Source organism: Canis lupus, chromosome 2 (genome assembly GCF_048164855.1).
Source record: "Canis lupus baileyi chromosome 2, mCanLup2.hap1, whole genome shotgun sequence".
In the NCBI taxonomy this organism is placed as follows: domain Eukaryota; kingdom Metazoa; phylum Chordata; class Mammalia; order Carnivora; family Canidae; genus Canis; species Canis lupus.
In genome coordinates this window covers 62,663,052-62,681,703 of record NC_132839.1, presented here as the reverse complement: position 1 = coordinate 62,681,703, position 18,652 = coordinate 62,663,052, and the positions used below count along the sequence as shown (strand labels likewise).

Here is an 18,652-nt window from a genome sequence, read left to right as displayed (position 1 = left end):
TGTACTGAACCTGGATCACAGAGCCCAGCTATACTCACTGCAATTAAACAATAACTTGATGCCTTTTTCATTTTCTAAGAGTAAGTTTGGTTTAAGATGTTTTCTTTCAGTTCTTTCTTTTTGAAGGGGAAATTTCTTTTAGTATTTAGGCATTTCAGTATTTTTCAAGCCACTGTTACAAAGTGCCTGTTATGTGCCTGGCTCAGGGGTTAGTGCTTTCTGTGGTTAGTTACTTTCTCCCACATAACATCTCTGTGGATTAGGGGTTGCTCTCAGCTCTGCCTTATAGAGAGGGACCCTGTGTGGCGGGCGCGAGGAATCCCAGGCCGCTCAGAGTCTTTCACAATAATAGATATTGATATTTATTTTGAAGAAAAATGGTTTACTGAGTCTGAAATGAGGAGAGGAATATGAAGTCTGTTTACTTAAAAACCTTTGTCCTTCTGTGGGTCTGAGAGGTGCTACCTCTCCGGCCTTCCCCGGTGGCTGGACAACCCCCGCCACTGCCTTCTGTGTCCCATCAGGGTCTGGCAGGCTGACACTGGGTGTTTGTGGAGTAACTAAATTGTTTTGTGTTAAAAATGTTCCTTTGTTAGGTTGGTGAGCTTTTTGGAGACAAAAGCAGAAAACCTGCACAGAGGGACTCATCATTACACAGGGGTAAGCAGTTCATTTTTATGAGGCTGTGTCGTAACTGCTAGGAGTTGCACTTTCCTAGGGGTGTGTGTCTCCTCTGAGTGTGCTCTGTACCAGATGGACTCCGGGATTCAGGTTGTGACAGTTGTGATTGTGTATGTGAGTTTAAGACTAGTGATCATGAGCTCTTACTCAGTGGCCTTCCAAAATATCTTACCTGAAATTGGGTTAAATACAGATGTTTTATCTATTTCTGTTATACTTTTCTCTGAAGCTTTTAAAACTACAAGAACGAGTGCTCCATGATGTTGTCATCTATCTGCTTGGGGATGAGGACCCCAGAGTGCGGCATGTTGCTGCAGCGGCATTAATGAGGTATTTTCCAAGCATTTTCTCGCTCACTTTTCATTGTGGAAGCACTAAAGCAGTAAGAGGAAGGGAGTTGGATCATCCAGAGAGTAGGTGAGCATTGCCAAATCCTGGGTGCTCACTTTCAGCTCCTTTGAAACCATCAGAAGAGAGACTATTTACCATGCACAAGTCTAAAGTGAGGGTGAAAACTGCAAAACAGTGTAGCCTCCTAGTGTAAAAGTGATGTACTTTCCTTGTCAGAAGTTTGAAATATAGAGAAGAGCACACGAAGAAAATAGAAATCGTCTTCAGTTCTGCCATCAGAGATATCACTGTGAATATGTTGAGGTATATCCTGTGTACAGGTCTCTTCTTAAAAATTTGGGGCCATGTGTACATGCGATTTTGTGATCTGATCATTTCCACATACTATGTTATTACGTCTTCCTGCTATCAGACTCTTCTAAAAAAGAAATTGTAACCACCAGTGATGTCTAGGGCAGCACCCTGTATTCACATAATGTTTATATTTTAGTACTGAAATGTGTGACGTGTCATACACTATGAGATCAGTGAAAGCTATACATACTGTTTCAGAAAAAGAAATTTTAGTTAGTGGCCAGTATTCTGTAGTTGTGACAAACTTTTATATAAATATTATTCGGTTGGCTATTAAGTTTTCTTTGACTTAAATAATGAATAATGCTCATAAATATTGTTATACATAAACGTTTACATATACATTTTTTCCTTAGAATTAATTCTTGTAAGTTGGGTTACTAGGTCAAGCTTTTTTGATGTTTTGTTGTTTTTTTAAGTTTTTCATAGCTTTACTGAAGTATGATTTTCTAAGATCCCTTAACATTTTAAGTACACAATTTAATTATAGTGAACTTACAAAATTGTGTAACCATCAACGATCCCAGTTTTAGAACATTTCCATCACCCCAGAAAGATCCCTTGTGCCCGTTTGCAATAACTCCCAGCCCCAGGCAATCATGAATCCACTTCCTTTTCTGGATATTTCATGTAAATGGGATCATACAGTAGATGGACTTTGGCCTCTGGCTTTTTTCCCTTGGTTTTCAAGGTTCATCCCTGCTGTTGTGTGTGCCCGTAGTGTGTTCCTTTTATTGCTGCATAGTGTTCCATTGTGTGGGTGATACTGTATTTTCTTTATCCATTCACCAGATGATTGATATTATTTCCACTTTTTTGGCTACTATGAATTGTGTTGGTTGAACATTTGCCCACAAGACTTTGTGTGGACATATGTTCTCACTTCCTTTGGGTCAGTACCTAGAAGTGGATTTTTGATGGGTTTTGGTACTGTGAAATTGGTTCTCTGGAAACATACCAGTCTCTACTCTTAACGACCAGAATATGATTCTTCTCACCAAAACAAATATTTCAAAAAAGGTTGAACATGTGTCAGTTGTTGAGGCAGAAATGGGTATTTCTTTTTAAAATAACTTCTCTTTTAAAAGTAACACATTTATGAACAAAATTTAGGGAAAATACAAAATAGGAAATAAAAATCTTTGTGATCAGACTATGCAAAACTGAAGTTCCATTTTGATGTATATCTTTTCTGTTTTCATCATCATTTGCATATTTCTTTGATTACATGTGAGGTGTACCTTTTCGTGCACTAAACTGGGTTTGTATGACTTGCCTAATCAATGATTTTAGACCTTTACCATTTTCTGCAAATGATAACCATTTATTTTACATTAGAAAAAATTGTACTTATGACCATATCTCCACAGCAGAGAGATTTTAATTAAAGATACTAGAGTTTGCAAACAAATGTGATAAAATAGTTGATTTTTTTCTAAAAGTTCTGAGCCCTGTCCACAAGTGTATGAGTACACTCATGCAAAATATGCCCAGTGTCGATTGCAGAAATGAACCCTTCTGTTCTTTTAGGAAATGTTGCCTGTGTTCTGCTTTTGAGTTTAGATTTGTGAGGGTCCTTAGCTAGAGCTTCACCGTCTGGGAATGTGTGTGATGGTTTTGCAGGCAAAATTGCAAAAGCGAGTAAGGGCCAGCCCCTGGCGTTCAGATCTGCCCTGTGCTCAGTACTTTCCATGGACAGTGGCTTCATGTACTTGTTCATCTGGCTCAAGATGACTAGAAAGAGAACTTGAAATCAAAGCATTTTATCACATGTAGAGAAAAGTACGTAATTGTACGGCAGACAAAAAGCAAGTACAGCACCTAGTTATTTCGGGGTTGGTGTGACTGGTGTGCAGGTGATTGGTCCCATGGCCAGAAGCCCCATTCTTGTGTGCTGGAAAGCCCCATGAGGGTGGCAGGTGCTGTTCTGTCCTTCAGGCCTAACCACCTCAGCAGAGAAGGGTGGGGAATCACAGGTGAGTTTCATAGACTTCTGTCAGTAAATACACCTTATTTCTCTGTTAGGCTTGTCCCAAAGCTGTTTTATAAGTGCGACCAAGGGCAAGCTGACCCCGTGGTGGCTGTGGCGCGAGATCAAAGCAGTGTTTACCTGAAGCTCCTCATGCACGAGGCGCAGCCTCCATCTCACTTCTCCGTCAGCACCATAACCAGGTATGCGCGCTGCGTGTGTCCTAACGTTGGCAGTGTGGGGTGGGGGGTGCCCTTTCCTGACACCTTTCTTCAGGGCTCTGATGTAACACATCGTGCTTTCTAGAGAAGGAGCTTCAGGTATGAGGGTGTTTGCGTAGGTGATCTCCTTCGGAATTCGCTGCCTGCCTCTTCATTTAGCAGGCTCTGCTGTAGTCACAGGGACTTTGTGAATCTTCTAATCACATACTGATAAATGGGTTTCTGTGTGTGCCATTTATGCTGTGTCTTATTTAAAAACCTGTCTGATGACTTTTTCAATTTGTGCTGCCAGTGAAGAGTATGATGTGGTTATGTCATCCCCCCTCCCTGGCCTTTAGGTAACTGGGCTATTGAGAGTGGCAGTGTTAGGTAGGATTGGCCACTGGTGCACAGTGGTTTGCAGTTAACCACTATTTATGTTTCTTGTGAGAAGCTTTTATTTTTTTTTATTTTTTATTTTTTTTATTTTTTTTGCAATGTGAGAAGCTTTTAAATGCCATTGCCGTTGGCACACAGTCTGCTCACATCTGGTCTCAGGTAAGCGCACAGACTGGAAGTCGTTAGTACAGAAATGCTTTAATGAAGCAGTCATTCCTTAGAATTTTAGTTTGCAAAGAAGCTTGCAGAAGTGGTCATAAAAGATTATTGTGCAGTTTTCACTGTGTGTCTTAAATGTTATTTTTAAAACGAATTTTTATATGTAGCTCTCCTTTCTGTTAGTGGCAATTTTATTTAAAAGTTTAGATATCAAGGCTGAGATGTTTGCTTGATGCTTTTGTTTTGAATTTGAAATTCAGCTTGTCAAATTTGGAAGCTACTCCTCAGTAGATATTATGTCTTCTCATGTAAAGATTGCTTTAAAAAACACATGGAAATAATTTTCTCAGAGAAAAAAAATTTTAAACCTAAGAAGTGGTGTTTTTACCACTTCTTCTGAAAGAAGTGATGTTTTCTTCTCTGAAAAGGTTCCTCTAAGATAAGCAAAAGCGGCATGATGGTATCTCATTATCAGGAGTTGAGCAAGCTTAGGTAAATGGTTTCTGAGTGTCATTTCAGAAAATGCCAGCAGAGATGAGTATAATATTTACATTCAAATTGGTATCTCAATAAAACTTTGAAAGTCTTCCCAGTTTCAAACTTAGTCTGGCCTTTGGACATTGGCTGTCTTGCTTTGGCTCTTGGGTGGAAAACACCATGGCCAGTGATGCAGCACTGTTTTGCACCTTAGCTAGCAGCTTTTTGAGAATTGATGTGGGAAGATAAAAGAAGTCTTCTCCTGAGTTTTGTTGTTGAGTTCTGAGGACACTAAGGGATTCAGAAGTGAATCCAGCACTAATCCTGTGTAGGCTCCGCTTACAGGGTGGGTGACTTAGAATTTGTATGTAACTTCAACAAGGGGTTGAAATCAGTATGTGCCATGAATGCAGTGTTGGGAAGCACCTTGGCAGCCCCACAGTGGGACGAGTACTTTCTTCTTCCCTGGAATCAGAAGTAGCTTCAAGAAGGATTTTTTTTTCCCAGCTTAAAAGTTTGAAAAATAGTTGCTTTGGATGTATGGAGAGGTGGCAGGTAAGCAGGCAAGGCTATGGCTGGGCAGTGCTACCTGGGCTCTGTGGCGCAGGTGTTCAGGATGAGCTGGGACCAGGAGGGGACTTTGTGCCACCACTGTAGTGATATGTGGTTCATGTCCAGTCTGTTGTTCACTTCAAAGTCAAAACTGCTGTAACATCTCATGGGCTTTAATCTTAAACTTTGAAGTGCCATTTGAATTTTGGAAGTACCATAAGCTTTAATAGTAGTTTTTAGTCTCCATGTCTTTCCCATTAGAATCTACAGAGGCTATAACTTACTACCGAGCATGACAGACGTCACTGTGGAAAACAACCTCTCCAGAGTCATTGCGGCAGTTTCCCGTGAATTGGTCACGTCAACCACACGCGCGCTCACAGTAAGTCTCCTTGGTTGGCTTTGCAGAATTGATTCTGGGTTCGTGCAGCCAGGTTTTCATGGTGAGTTGCTGTGTGAGAGCTCTTGAACACAGGGCTCACTGAGAACTTGTGCTTCTGGGAGCAGAATCTGGGTTTATTCTAATGGAAATGTAAGCAACGGTTTGTTTTTCTGCTTATGAAAGTACTACATGCTCATTATAAAATACCCGGCCAATACAGAAGACATGAAACTGAGAATAAAAGCTGCCATATGAGTTGGTAACATGTTAGAAGTTCGAAATACCTCCAATAGAACTGCCTCAGTGATGTGTGATGTTCACCAAGGAGAAGGAATCAGAAATACCAGCTAAAGTGTTTGTGTAATGTACTTGTATCATTATCTGTGACGATGACATTGGGAATGAACCGTGCTATCCAAGAATGCACAGATGATTAAATTCTGATTCCGGCGAAACTCCATATACGGTAGCGTATTTATTATGCACCTATTAACATGCTATAGGGGATGTTTTATGCTATAGAAGGATGGATTTGGATTATAATAGTTACAGACTGGGAAGAGGCCTGGGGTGCTTGCATGTAGCCCGATCTCTGTTGTGAAGTCCTGTTCACGTGTGGACATTCTTACATATTCAGGAAACTGACTGGCAGAAAATGGCCAAAATGAATTTTAGGACTGTGATTTTTGTTTCCTTCTTTACCTTTTTTAGATATTTATAAGTTTTTTAAAACGAACAAAGGTAACTTTCGTCATTAGAAATAGAGAACGTTATGCAAAGTAGTGTTAATTTGCTGAGTTCCAGGTTAATGCTTAACATTTATTTTATGTGACAGAAGAAATGCTTACCTGTTGTAGAAAACGCCAACAATTAGGATTAAGCTGTCTTAAGTACCTATGTGCCTTTTTTTTTTTTTTTAAGATTTTATTTATTTATTCATGAGAGACACACAGAGACATAGGCAGAGGGAGAAGGAGAAGCAGGCTCTATGCAGGGAGCCTGATGTGGGACTTGATCTCGGTTCTCCAGGATCAAGCCTCGGGCTGAAGGCAGCACCAAACCGCTGAGCCACCCGGGCTGCCCCATATGTGCCTTTTTAACCTAATTAGTATTGTTTGGCCTCTCTGGTTTGGTCTTCCCTTGATTTATTTAAAATATCATAAACTTGACTTATTTGTATTTACTGTGGCTCCCATGTGTCGTGCGCTGTTCTAGGCTTGAGATGCAAACAAAGAGGGTCCCTGTTCTTGTGGTGCTTGCAGTCTAGTCAGGAGATGGCCATCAACAAGCTTGGGTGCAGGAGCGAGCAGGGTGGAGAGGAGGGGTGCTCCAGGCACAGAGGGGAAGCAGGACCGCTGCCATTCCAGCTGCTGGCGTATCCTCAGGGCATGTGATGGTCCCTCTGTACAGCCTCTTGTTTCCCATCCCTACTCTGTCTTTGAAGGATGAATTAGAACCATGGTAGGACAGATAGCTTATCGTTAGTGTTTGTACTTTTGATGAAGGAGGTTCAATTTAATCAATGTTTTTTGTGCATGGCTGTGATTTTACTATTCTTTTCTCCTTTAGTTTGGATGCTGCGAAGCTCTGTGTCTCCTTTCAACTGCCTTTCCTGTCTGCATTTGGAGTTTAGGTTGGCATTGTGGGTATGTATTGTTCTCATGACACAGTTATCTATACTTGTGTGATACAGACATTGCTATTGGAATCCCATGTTTTCTTTCTTCAATCTTTTATCAGTTTGACCTTTTGGAAAAATACCTAATGAGATATTTGCTTCTGTCCTGTCAGCTGTGTGGGAAACTAGTGATAGAGCTCTCAGAAAATCTGGATTTGCTGTCATTCTCATGGGTGTCAAGTGCTCACTCTTAAGTGCTTTGGAGGATTTCAGGGTATCATTTGTTAGGTTCATTTTGGAGAATTCACACATGCTGGCAAAACGTTTCTAATTGGCTTGATTTTTTTCCCCAGAATTCTACACTATGTACTAGAAGTTTAGAAACATTTTTTGTTTGAAATCAGATGTGACCTGTCATATAGAATCATGATTCTATAGGGACTGTGAAGCTTATATGAGCAGTTTCCATTTAAAAATGATTTTCTTCCAGTAGATGGCCATAGTAGCATCTGTGAAATGGTTTTGAATCTCCTACAGTGCTAAGGAATAAGTTTTTATTATGTGTACAGATTGCTGAGAAAAATTTTGGTGACTCACCATCCTATTCAGAATTAAGTGCAAATTTCTGGTGTGTGTCAGCATATGGCCAGCTAACATTTGCTTAGGGTGGATGGATTGCATCCTCTGGTCTAGAAGGGTTACTTCCCTTTGTCCACAGGTGGTTACTGAGCATAGATCCAGCCTCTGACCTGACTTAAAGCAACTCTGGGATTGGAGTAAAATATGCTGAGTCAAAATTCAGAGAAAGCTAAAAAGTTAAAAAATATAGTTTCCATAGTTTTAATCACATCTGCTACCTGGTTTCATTTTTCAAAGATTGTTTACAGGAAGGATGTTAATTAACAATAGTAAAATCACTTTATGAGCTGGTATAAAATGTAGGGTGACACACCGCCTTCTTGGTTCATTACAAGAAGGCAAGATTGTTCGATTTAAGGTATTCATCATTTGACCTGGCAAATTTTCACTTCCAGGGTGCCTCCACTAAGCACCTCAGATGAGTCTAGAAAGAGCTGTACTGTTGGCATGGCCACGATGATCCTCACCTTGCTCTCGTCTGCTTGGTTCCCACTGGATCTCTCTGCCCATCAGGATGCTTTGGTTTTAGCCGGAAACTTACTTGCAGGTATTGGTACTGAGCTGAAACAGGGACTTCAGGTCTGTAGCTTGGGTTTCCTTCTGATGAGTGGGGTGGTGAGCACATGGAAGGAAAATACCATGAGGTCATTGCCAGTGATGGTTCGATCCTCTAGCCAGAATGTCTAGTGTGATCAGCATGGGTGTGTGCTGTGGGCAGCTGTTCTGAGCTGAGTAGTTTAATTGTTTTTAAGGTTATTTATTTATTTATTCATGAGCCACAGAAAGAGAGAGAGAGAGGCACAAAGACACAGGCAGAGGGAGAAGCAGGCTCCACGCAGGGAGCCCAACATGGGACTCGATCCCGAGTCTACAGGATCACACCCCGGGCCAAAGGCAGTGCCAAACTGCTGAGCTGCCCGGGCTGCCCCTGAGCTGAGTAGTTTAAAGGAGCTCTTTCCCTGCATAGCCCCTTAGCTACAGGTAAACTCGTTTCTAATTTAATTTCAGTGAGCACCATATGCCAGGCACCATGTCTGTACGAAAGCATGATATGTGGGCTCTGTTCTCAAGTCACTCGTGGGTTCAATGGGTGACACACGTACAAGAAAGTACAGTGGCAGCACAGAGTGGTCGTAATCACTCCTGTGGAGGACCAGGACAAGAAACAGGATTTATGGGTTAGTGGGAAAAGGCACATCAGATGGAGGGCGTAGCTTGTTTGAAGGCATGGAGACATGAAAAATTATGTGACATTTAAGGACTGTAAGTAGTTTGGGATGTCAGGTGAGGATGAGGATGGAGGAAGGGGACAGAGGATGTGGCTGGTGAAGAAGGAGGCCACTGAACTTGATGGGTATGCAGTGCTACCTCATTAAGTCCTTGTTCAGGAGGACTGTGGTGTTTGCTGCGGGAGGTCTGGGAACAGCCTCATGGAGGGGCTAGCAGTGGAGCTGGTCCCTTAGCTGGCTTGAGTGTGGCTTGGAGGACGAGGTAGGGAAACCCACTTGGGAGGTTCTTGGTGCAGTGGAGGTGAGAGAGATCTCAGCAAGATCTTGGCCTTGGACTGTGGGGGAGGACACTGACTGGAAGAAGCTGGAGGGCAAGGTCAGTAGGCCATGGCCACCAATGGGACTTTGGTTGTAAAGATCCGGAGGGCACATCCTGGGTAGGTGCACGTACGGTGGTAACATTCGTGAAAATCCGGTTCCTGGCGAGCAGGAGGTATCTGTTGGCCATCAAGTGGAGATACGCAGCAACCTCGGAATAGAGTGTCTCAGTGACTGAGCTTCCCTAGTGATTTCTCTTCCCCCCATTGTGCCATGTCACAGCCAGTGCCCCCAAATCTCTGAGAAGTTCATGGACCTCTGAAGAGGAGGCCAACCCAGCAACCTCCAAGCAGGAAGAGGTCTGGCCAGCTTTGGGTGACCGGACCCTGGTGCCCATGGTGGAGCAGCTCTTCTCCCACTTGCTGAAGGTGATTAACATCTGTGCTCACGTCTTGGACGATGTGGCTCCCGGACCAGCAATAAAGGTAACTTCAGACACAGCCTCAGTGGCCCTGTGGGCGCCAGACCTGCCTCTCCTCACTCACCTGCCCCTGCCTTATTCTCTTCTGCTTTAAACAAACAAAATTGCTCATGCAGTGACTCTAAATTTAACACCAAAATGTGTCATCAACTTTGTAGCTCTCTTAGTACCGTCATTAGTTGCTGTCATTTCTAAGAGGGAAAGAACTAGCTAGCTTTTTAGGCTTTCATCGTTAGCCAGGAAAGCTCAGGATTGAAATTGTTGACTTAGGTAACTCATCTGCTATCTCCTAGAACATTTGCAAGTTGTTTTGCTTCTCTGTGAAGTACAGTTCCACAAAATCAATGTAAAAACAAGTGGTAAACTCTTTGCACAGTGAATTTAAGAGAGATGAGTTTATTTATAATTATATCTGATTATATATTGGATATATGCTCTCCCCTGAGTCTTCCGTCTCAATTTACGTTCATCATGAAAAAACTCTTCTAATTTCACATTCCCTGTTAGCGGCCTTTTGGTCTTCCCCTCACTACAAACTTCTCTGAGGAGTCATGTGTCTCACTGCTCCAATGCTGGCCTGGGCTCGGTCTGCTGCTCCGGCCATTGATCCTTTAATCCCTGGCCAGTTGGCTTTTGGTCATCACTCTCCGTAACCACCCTTCCTCCTGAGATCATTCTTTGCATTTCATGGGTACCCCTGGGGTCCTGTCTCATTTTTCTCCCTCCCTTGGTGCCACCACGCTGGTCCTGACATAGGCATGCCCACTGGCCTCTGGGTTGGCTCTTGTTTTTCTCTAGCCACTCTGCTTCCCAGGCACTTCGTGGTTTCATCTCTCTGCCCACCACAAATGGCTCCCAGGCTCTGTCCTAGGTTGGTCTCTTTCTTGATACTTCCAGGGCCAATACCATCCAGTACAACTCTATGCAAGGATGGAAATGTCCAGTGTCTGTGCCAGCCAGGACAGTAGCCACTAACAACATGTGGCGAGTGAGCACTTGAAACATGGCCAGTGCGGCTGGGGAGCTGAGCTTCTAATTTTCTTTTAATTGTCATTACGTTGAAATGGCCACGTGTGGACCGTGGCTCTAGTGGGACACGGGACAGGGCAGCTTGGTTGTCAGGTCTGCTCTGGTCCTCAATGTTCACATGTCAGAGACCCCAGCTCTGTCTTTGGAGCGTCAATCTGGAAACATGCTATTTGTCTACGTGGATGGCTTGCGGATCTCAGACACAGCATGAATCTGAGCTGCTCAGCCTCACCCCTGCCCGTGCCTGCCATGTTCCCCTCACTTTGTACTTTGTCAACTAGAAACAGTACCTCAGTTCTGCTTGTTCATTCCATGTTTTCCCTACAAAATATCTTGCAAATACCCATATATGCATGTGCACACATGTGTGTACATGTACACAAACTGGTGCAAATACACACACGTAGGTGAATACACACACTTCTGTGCTTTTGCTGCCACTGTTCTGGTGCAAACTAGTGGCCTGAATGGAGTATGACAGCTGCCTCTCTTCCCCACTTCCTCCTCCAGACAGCATTGTTAATGTCCTTCAACTATAGCTCACGTGTCCGAAGAATAGGATTCAGTTGGTTTTAGTATGCCCACAGTCTTGTGGCCATCACTATGGTCCATTTAGAACCTGGAAAGGAGCACAGTGCCCTTTAGGTGTCACCTCCAAGCTTCCCATGGCCCCCAGGTCCAGGCAGCCACCACCTACTTAGTGTTTCTATAGACCTGCCCATTCGGGATGATTCGTGAGAAGGGACTGCATGATCTTTTGTGCCTGGCTTCTCTCATTTGGCAGGAGCTCCAGCTGCAGCGGCCCCTGTCCTGGACTCTCTGACCTTGGTGCCTTCAGTCCACTCTCCTGAGGGCAGCCTTTTGTCCCCCTCCATTCATTTCTCTGAGATTGTGGTGCGAGGAGTAGAGCTGGGGCCTGATGTGTACGTCCCTGTGGTCCTCACTGTACCCCTCCCACAACGTGTCTTTTGCGTACTGTGTCTGTGGACTCCTCGCTGTGCTGCTCATTAGCCTTGATGTTGAATAAGTTACTCTGAGTCCATTTTCTCATTTGGAAAATGGAGTTCAAAATGTTGCTTTGTACCCTTTCTCATATCCTGGCTCCCACAGAGTGGCCTGGTTGCTTATAGCCGGAGGGGATGGGCCCTGCCTGGCTCCCTGAGGGTCCTTGCATCCTTGGCCATTTCACAACACACCTGTTAGGAAGTTCAATTCTTGCCACGTGTGATGGCTGTGTGGGTTAAAGTAGATGATGGATGGACCATGTCCGAACTGTCAGTGAGGATTCAGAGAAGAAAACGATTGCATGGGTTGTTCTGCTTAAGAAATGGGAAACTACATATGTGAGTTTCAGTTTACGTGTCGGTTTGGCTTCCTTCACAGAGACTCATTTTTATTGTAGGCAGCCTTGCCGTCTCTGACAAACCCTCCTTCCCTAAGTCCCATCCGACGGAAGGGAAAGGAGAAAGAACCTGGAGAGCCAGCCTCTGTGCCCTTGAGCCCCAAGAAAGGCAGCGAAGCCAGTCCAGGTATGAAATGACAATGGGGAGGGGTGGGACTGTGGGGGGTGCCATCTGTGTCACTGAGATTTAGGGCTCACGCTCACATTCACTCCAGGTTAAATATAATAGTTTGGTAGTTTCAGGAAATAAAATACATAGAAGTGAATGAAGTCAGAGAAAGAGTTTCCCTAGTGTAATTTCAGATATTAAACATTAATTCCTAAATGTGTGCAGACCACATTCTGGTCTTGTGCATTGCTCTATATTGCTGGCTAACGTGGCCACAGCAGTGGGCAGGCAGCTGGCCCCTAGCAAGCAGTCCTGCTCTGTCTTCTCTGCCCTGCCTCTCCCTGAAAAAGAAAGCTGGAAAGGACCTCAAGTTTTAGTCAGGGAGGTGGTATAGATGGCCAGGGACAGAGCTAGTGGAGGAAGTAGTTGGTTCTGACATGTGAAGACTCTGAAGATGGAAACTGCTCAAGTGGAGAGCAATCATCTGAGCGGAACCTGACCAACTCCGATGCGTGGAGGGGCGTCCACACCTGGGAGAGCCTAGAACAGAGGAGCCAGATTGGGGGGGTACCCTGCAGCTCCCACCAACCTGGCTGCCACGGGAGAGTATGGTGGGGCCAGGCAGAGCAGGAAGTGGCTTGTGCTGTTGTACTCCTACCAGACCCTGGGACAGTCGCAACTCCCCCAGTCGTTTTATGAAGCATTATGTTAAGGGTTTTTAAAAGGTGCTGGTTTCTAAGGACTGACTGGGGCACCGCAGGAAGTTTTGCCACCTTTGAAAGCTTCACAACTTGGCAAATATAACTTATCTGTGTGTCACTGATAATCTTTCTGGTGGCTTAAGTAAACTAAGGGCTCCAAGTCAAAAATCTTGAAAACTTGATGAGAATAGTTTTATTTACTGGTTGACATTTTAATATTTAATACTGGTTTCATAATAGCGTGTGTGCCCTTTCCAGTGTTCAGGCATGTTGCTGGTGTACGGTGCCGCTGGCCCATGTTGACCTGGGCTCAGCCCTGCAAATGGCTGGGAACCTATGTGAGGCTGGGTGAGGGGTTGGAGGCACCAACGAGCTGAGGAGCTCCTCTGAGGTGCATACAGGCAGCTAGGCTATCACAAACAATAGCATTACGCTGCTATTTCTCTTTCTCACTTTATTGTTTTTGGAGAGATACTCCGATTCTGTTTGTTTTTTAGTCAGTTTCTTATTCTAATTAAAAAGGAAAATTTTGAATTTTATTCTATCAGAATACCTTTAAAAATCCATTATTGCAAGTCATTTCTTTTAAATTTGGCAAATGTCTGCTTTTGGGCTGAAAGAGTATTTTGTATGTGTTTTAAAGCCTCTCGACAATCTGATGCCCCAGGACCTGTTACAGCAAATAAGTCCTCGTCGTTGGGGAGTTTCTGTCACCTTCCTTCATATCTCAAATTGCACGATGTCCTGAAAGCTACTCACGCCAACTATAAGGTACTGGTCCTTTTGTAAAAATGTGCACAGACACAAATTTCTGACTGAGTATGGATGTTTTTCTTAAGATTTGTAGCTTGTGTACATACACATAAGGTTTGTCTTTCAGCTTTGTTTAGGGTAGCTTTCATCATATAAAAATTGGAGAAACGATCTCTCTAGTTTATTGGTGCTGTGTCTGGGCTTCCCCAGGCCACCCCCACGTTCGGGGATTCACTAGCAGGATTCATGGGCTTCGGCGTTTAGTCATTCTCATAGCTGGGATTCTTTATCGCCATGTGGGAAGGACACTTGGGTGCAGTGTGCAGGAATCTGTGTGCAGGCTTCTTGTGTTCTGTCTCCCATGAGGACCAGACAGAGCACACTTGTCCCCCAGCTACGGAGCTTCCTCTGCCTGACATGAAGCAAAACCCTAGACTCGCAGAGGAATACAGATGTGCAGCCTCAAACATGATGTTCATTCAGAGAGTCCAGGCATGGGGAGCCGCCCTAGCAGGGAAGGTTTCACATCAGCGTAAGGAATTGTCAACTGGCCAAGTAAGCAGATACCCCCCCTGGGCCAGCCTCACAACCAGGTTTCTGGAAGGAGGGCAGTGTGTTCTGTTGACATTTCTGCACAGGTACGTTTTGTACTTTGGGCTTCATCACTCTGAGATGATTAAGGAAAAATCTCCCATGGCTTCTCTTAGGGCTTTTTGTTGCTTACCTGCCTGCTGGATTTTCCTGGCACTATTTCCCAGATAATCCATTTTTCTGCACTAATTGATCTGAAATACAACCTTTACCAGATATTAAAATCTTGTGGGTTTGTTTTTCATTTACTGTTTGGGGACTAGAGTCTTTCCATCTGTCCACCTGTTCATCTGTTAGAAGCACACATGCGGATAATGTAGCTCCGTGGTACGTTTTTTTTTTTTTTTTTACATTTTTTAAAATTTAAATTCAGTTTGCCAATATATAGTATAACACCCATTACTCATCCCATCAAGTACTCTCCTCATTTCACTGCCCATCCCCATGGTATGTTTTTTGACGTGGTCAATTCCCTTATCCTGCTTTAAAATTTTTTCTTGATATTCTTTCTTATTTATTTTTGCATGTGTACACTCTAGAGTAAGCTAATCTAGTTCTAAAGAATCCTGAGAATATTTCCACTGGGATCATGTTAAATTTGTAGGTTCGTTCAGGGAGAACTGATACCTTAGGTGTTAAATCCACCTATCCAGGGCAGCCCTGGTGGCTCAGCGGTTTAGCACTGCCTTCAGCCCAGGGTGTGATCCTGGAGACCTAGGATCGAGTCCCATGTTAGGCTCCCTGCATGGAGCCTGCTTCTCCCTCTGCCTGTGTCTCTGTCTCTCTCTGTGTGTCTCTCATGAATAAATAAATAAAATCTTTAAAAATAAATAAATAAATAAATCCACCTGTCCAGAGTGTAGGTGCCTTTTTGTTTATTGAAACCTTCTTCTATGTGCTCAGATTTACATAAAATCCAAAGAATTTTAAGAAGGATTTTTGAGTATTATTTCACATAGATCTTGTGCATTTGTTGATAAATGTATCTCCAGATTCTTATCATCTTTTGTTACTAATAGGTATTTCTCAGTTGTTTTGAAAAGCATTTATAAACCTTATCTCGCTTCTTTTCTGAAGGTTATTGATAAATTTGAAAGATAAGAGTCTTCAGCCACATTTTACAGAATATTCAGAGGCTCTTTGTAGCCTATGTTTCTCATGTCACCCACTCAAATAGCAGGGGGCATGTTGGAAATCCCACACAGAGAAAGTATTTTTTTTTTTTTCTGCCTGTTCCCAACTCCCATCCTGGATCCTGGGGCCCTATTGATGCTGCTGGCATCTGCTCCATCTTTATCATTTCCCCTCCAGGATGTACTGGGCTCCATGCTGTACCCCGTGCACTGTGCCCCCCCCCCCACCATATCCCAGATGCCCACCTGGTTGGTGTATTTGGAGTGCCTGGCACATGTGAGATCTGTCACACCATCTATCTCCTTCATTTCTTCTCCTGAGCTGCCTTGTGCATGGCCCTCCACTCTGGCTCCGCTCTCAGCTCCCCTCTGAGCCCGAGGCCCTGGTTCTTACCTGTGCCCTCTGTTCTTCAAGATGGGCCTTCCTCTGTGTACACCCTTGCCCCCTCATCCTGCTGTGCCTGCTGGAGGTGAGCCTCTTCCCTCCTACCTCTTTGGGACATAGCTGCACGGAGTCATCTGTCCCCAAGGCCCTACTTAGCCTTCCTCAGCCTGTTGGAAGCCACCTCATGGTGACACGAGCAGCCACAACACTTGGGCCTGCCTGGTGGTCATCTTGTGGCCCAGAGAGTGCTTTCTCTTTCATCACGGGGTGACTGATTTGATCTTACCTAACAGATTCCTTTTTCTGCTGTAGCATTTTGCAGGGTTTCTACCAGTTTTATTTTCGTAGTTGATCTCTTCCTTGCTTTTGTTCTTTCATATTATATTTTCGGACCTGACCTCTCAGTCCGTTAAGTGGAAGACTTGGATAGTTTCATTCAGCTGGGCCCTTTAGAATCATAACTTAATCCTCCTTAAGATGAATTTAGTATTTTGCTGTAGCCTGACTGAAAGACGGTTTCTGGATTTGATGATGATTCCTTGGGAATGTATGTGGAACAAGATGTATATTTTATAGTTTTTGATATGCTGTTTATCAGATACTGGTTATAATGGATATTTACATTTTTAATCTCCTAGAAGGTCAGAAATTGATTCTTTCAATAGTATCAATGTAAGTTGAAAGATGCCTCTGAAAGATGACGGTTTGATATAGCGACCTGGAAGGTTAGTTTCTTCCCTGAGGCATTTTCCCAGTGCTTAAAGCAAACAAACAGCCCACATTGTGAGTGTGTAAGGGTTGCATAGTGGGACATCTCTCGCCATGCAGACAGCACGTGTCTTTTGCAGATGACAGGTGGGATGGTACAAGTAATCCTGTGTTCTTTTCCTCACCTTCCCAAGGTTACCTTGGATCTTCAGAACAGCACTGAAAAGTTTGGGGGCTTTCTGCGCTCTGCCTTGGATGTTCTCTCTCAGATCCTGGAGCTGGCCACGCTGCAGGACATCGGGAAGGTGTGTGTTTCATCTCTTGTCATTGAGCTGTACCTGACATGAGGGCCTGTGGGATTGGAACCCCAAAGTCCAGGCATGTTCAGAAGGTGGTAGCTGCTGCATTAGCTCTTGACTCTGATACTGGTCTTAGCCTCAGATTAGGGGTGTTCTACCTCTGTTCTCTTTTCAGTGCTATTCTGTATATTAGCTTAGGCCCAGTTTATTCTAGAATATTAGTGGGTTTAAACTGGTGACAGTCCTTTGTTTTCTAATTTGATCTTCACAGGCAGAAAGGGTGACAACACTGAGTGAGGGTGCATGGCTGGCTCCTTTGGTGCTGTGGGAAGCAGCAGAGCTGGGGTCGCTCCACACCCTGAATGCCCTCCCCCTCATCTTATAAGGAAGTACTCAGACACCTGGAGATTTCAAGTGCATTCCCATCTCAGGTGCCCACATCCCGGGGCCTGTAGGTAGCTCTTCCCTCCAGTCGCTTGACCGTGTGTCCACCTGCTGGCTCCAAGGCCATCTTACTTTCTGCTGGGTTGCAGAGGGAGCCGTGGGTAGCTCCCACTTAAACATGTCTCTCTGGCAAGTGAAGTATGGTATGCTCATGAAGTTCATTTGTTTTTATTTCTCTGAATCTTTCTTTTGACTCATAAAAACTTACCTGGTTTTTGTGATTGTATATGATACAATCATATACGGTTTCTTTTCAATTCTTCCCTATGATTTTTTCACGTCTGTGTAGTGCATGCATGCTTTTTACTGGCTAGATGGTGTCCTGTTCTGATTGAGGGTCACTTGTCCCTCAAAGTGAAACTGGTCAGAAGAGCTGTTTCTAGTATGGCCTTCTCGGTGAGACCCCCCCAGCCACCCTGCCCAGGCTGCGCCTCTGCATGCTCAGCACTCTCTCCCCTTACAGTCATCGGTCCTGGTGACCCCTGGCTTTTCCTCTCTCTTACCAATAGGCCTTGTGGCCCGTGGGCTGGGTGCATATAACATGTTTTAGCAAAATGAGAAACATAACACATTTTAACCTTGAATGTTAGATATACTGGAATAAAAACCAAATGAGATTTTTAAAATAATAACATTTTCCTTTTTCTTGGAATTCAGATGACTGTAGTTTTTGTATTTTCTCATTTTCTAGGAGCACGATTCCTTTTTTCTTTTTATCCTTTTATTATGACTGCCACATAGAAATAGTTATTCTGCAGTGGTAGCCAGGGAATTCATCCAATGGTGCATTTATCCCAATACATGAAAGGAAATAATTAACAAGTCACAGTCTAATGAAGGTTGGCAGTAGGGGGTCTTGATATTCCTGAAAAAGGGATATGCTTATATTTCTTTTTCTTCTTTCAAGGAGTGTGTGGTAACTTCAGCTCTGAGGCCCCTTGTGTCTGGGGCAGGCGTGACTGGATGCCAAAGCCTCTTGCCCTTTAGCTTTGTCTACAGATAAAGATAGTTTGCTCCCCTGTACTGTCTGTGCTCTGAGTTGATCTATTTTGCTCTTTGGTGACAAAAGCCTGTTTCAGTGGCAGTTTTTGCTTTTCCTGGATCCCCTTATTGGTGCTCTGGGAGCCTCTTCTGCTTAACTGCTGAATCTTCCTTCCTGGTCTTTTCGATGAGGCTGTTGGTAGGAGTACCGGACCCCCCCCCCACCACCACCACCACCAGCCCCAGTTTTTCTTTGCACTTGGCCACTGGCCATGTGTGAGCAGACAGACTCCTGGGCTGATCACTGT

General features: G+C 44.0%; 1 protein-coding gene across 3 annotated transcripts in view; it reads left to right on the top strand.

The window, feature by feature from the left end:
* The window catches only part of HTT (huntingtin), a 141,045-nt gene that overhangs the window by 53,483 nt on the left and 68,910 nt on the right, over positions 1-18,652 (top strand). For 2 of the 3 annotated variants that reach the window (XM_072803748.1, XM_072803743.1), the window contains 10 exons: positions 597-660; positions 911-1,011; positions 3,412-3,558; positions 5,404-5,524; positions 7,094-7,170; positions 8,177-8,328; positions 9,611-9,813; positions 12,241-12,367; positions 13,694-13,821; positions 16,815-16,925. In XM_072803748.1, the coding sequence (XP_072659849.1) occupies positions 597-660; positions 911-1,011; positions 3,412-3,558; positions 5,404-5,524; positions 7,094-7,170; positions 8,177-8,328; positions 9,611-9,813; positions 12,241-12,367; positions 13,694-13,821; positions 16,815-16,925 (1,231 nt within the window). The remainder of the gene's footprint in view (positions 1-596; positions 661-910; positions 1,012-3,411; positions 3,559-5,403; positions 5,525-7,093; positions 7,171-8,176; positions 8,329-9,610; positions 9,814-12,240; positions 12,368-13,693; positions 13,822-16,814; positions 16,926-18,652) is intronic. The other variant, XM_072803757.1, reaches the window with a different exon arrangement.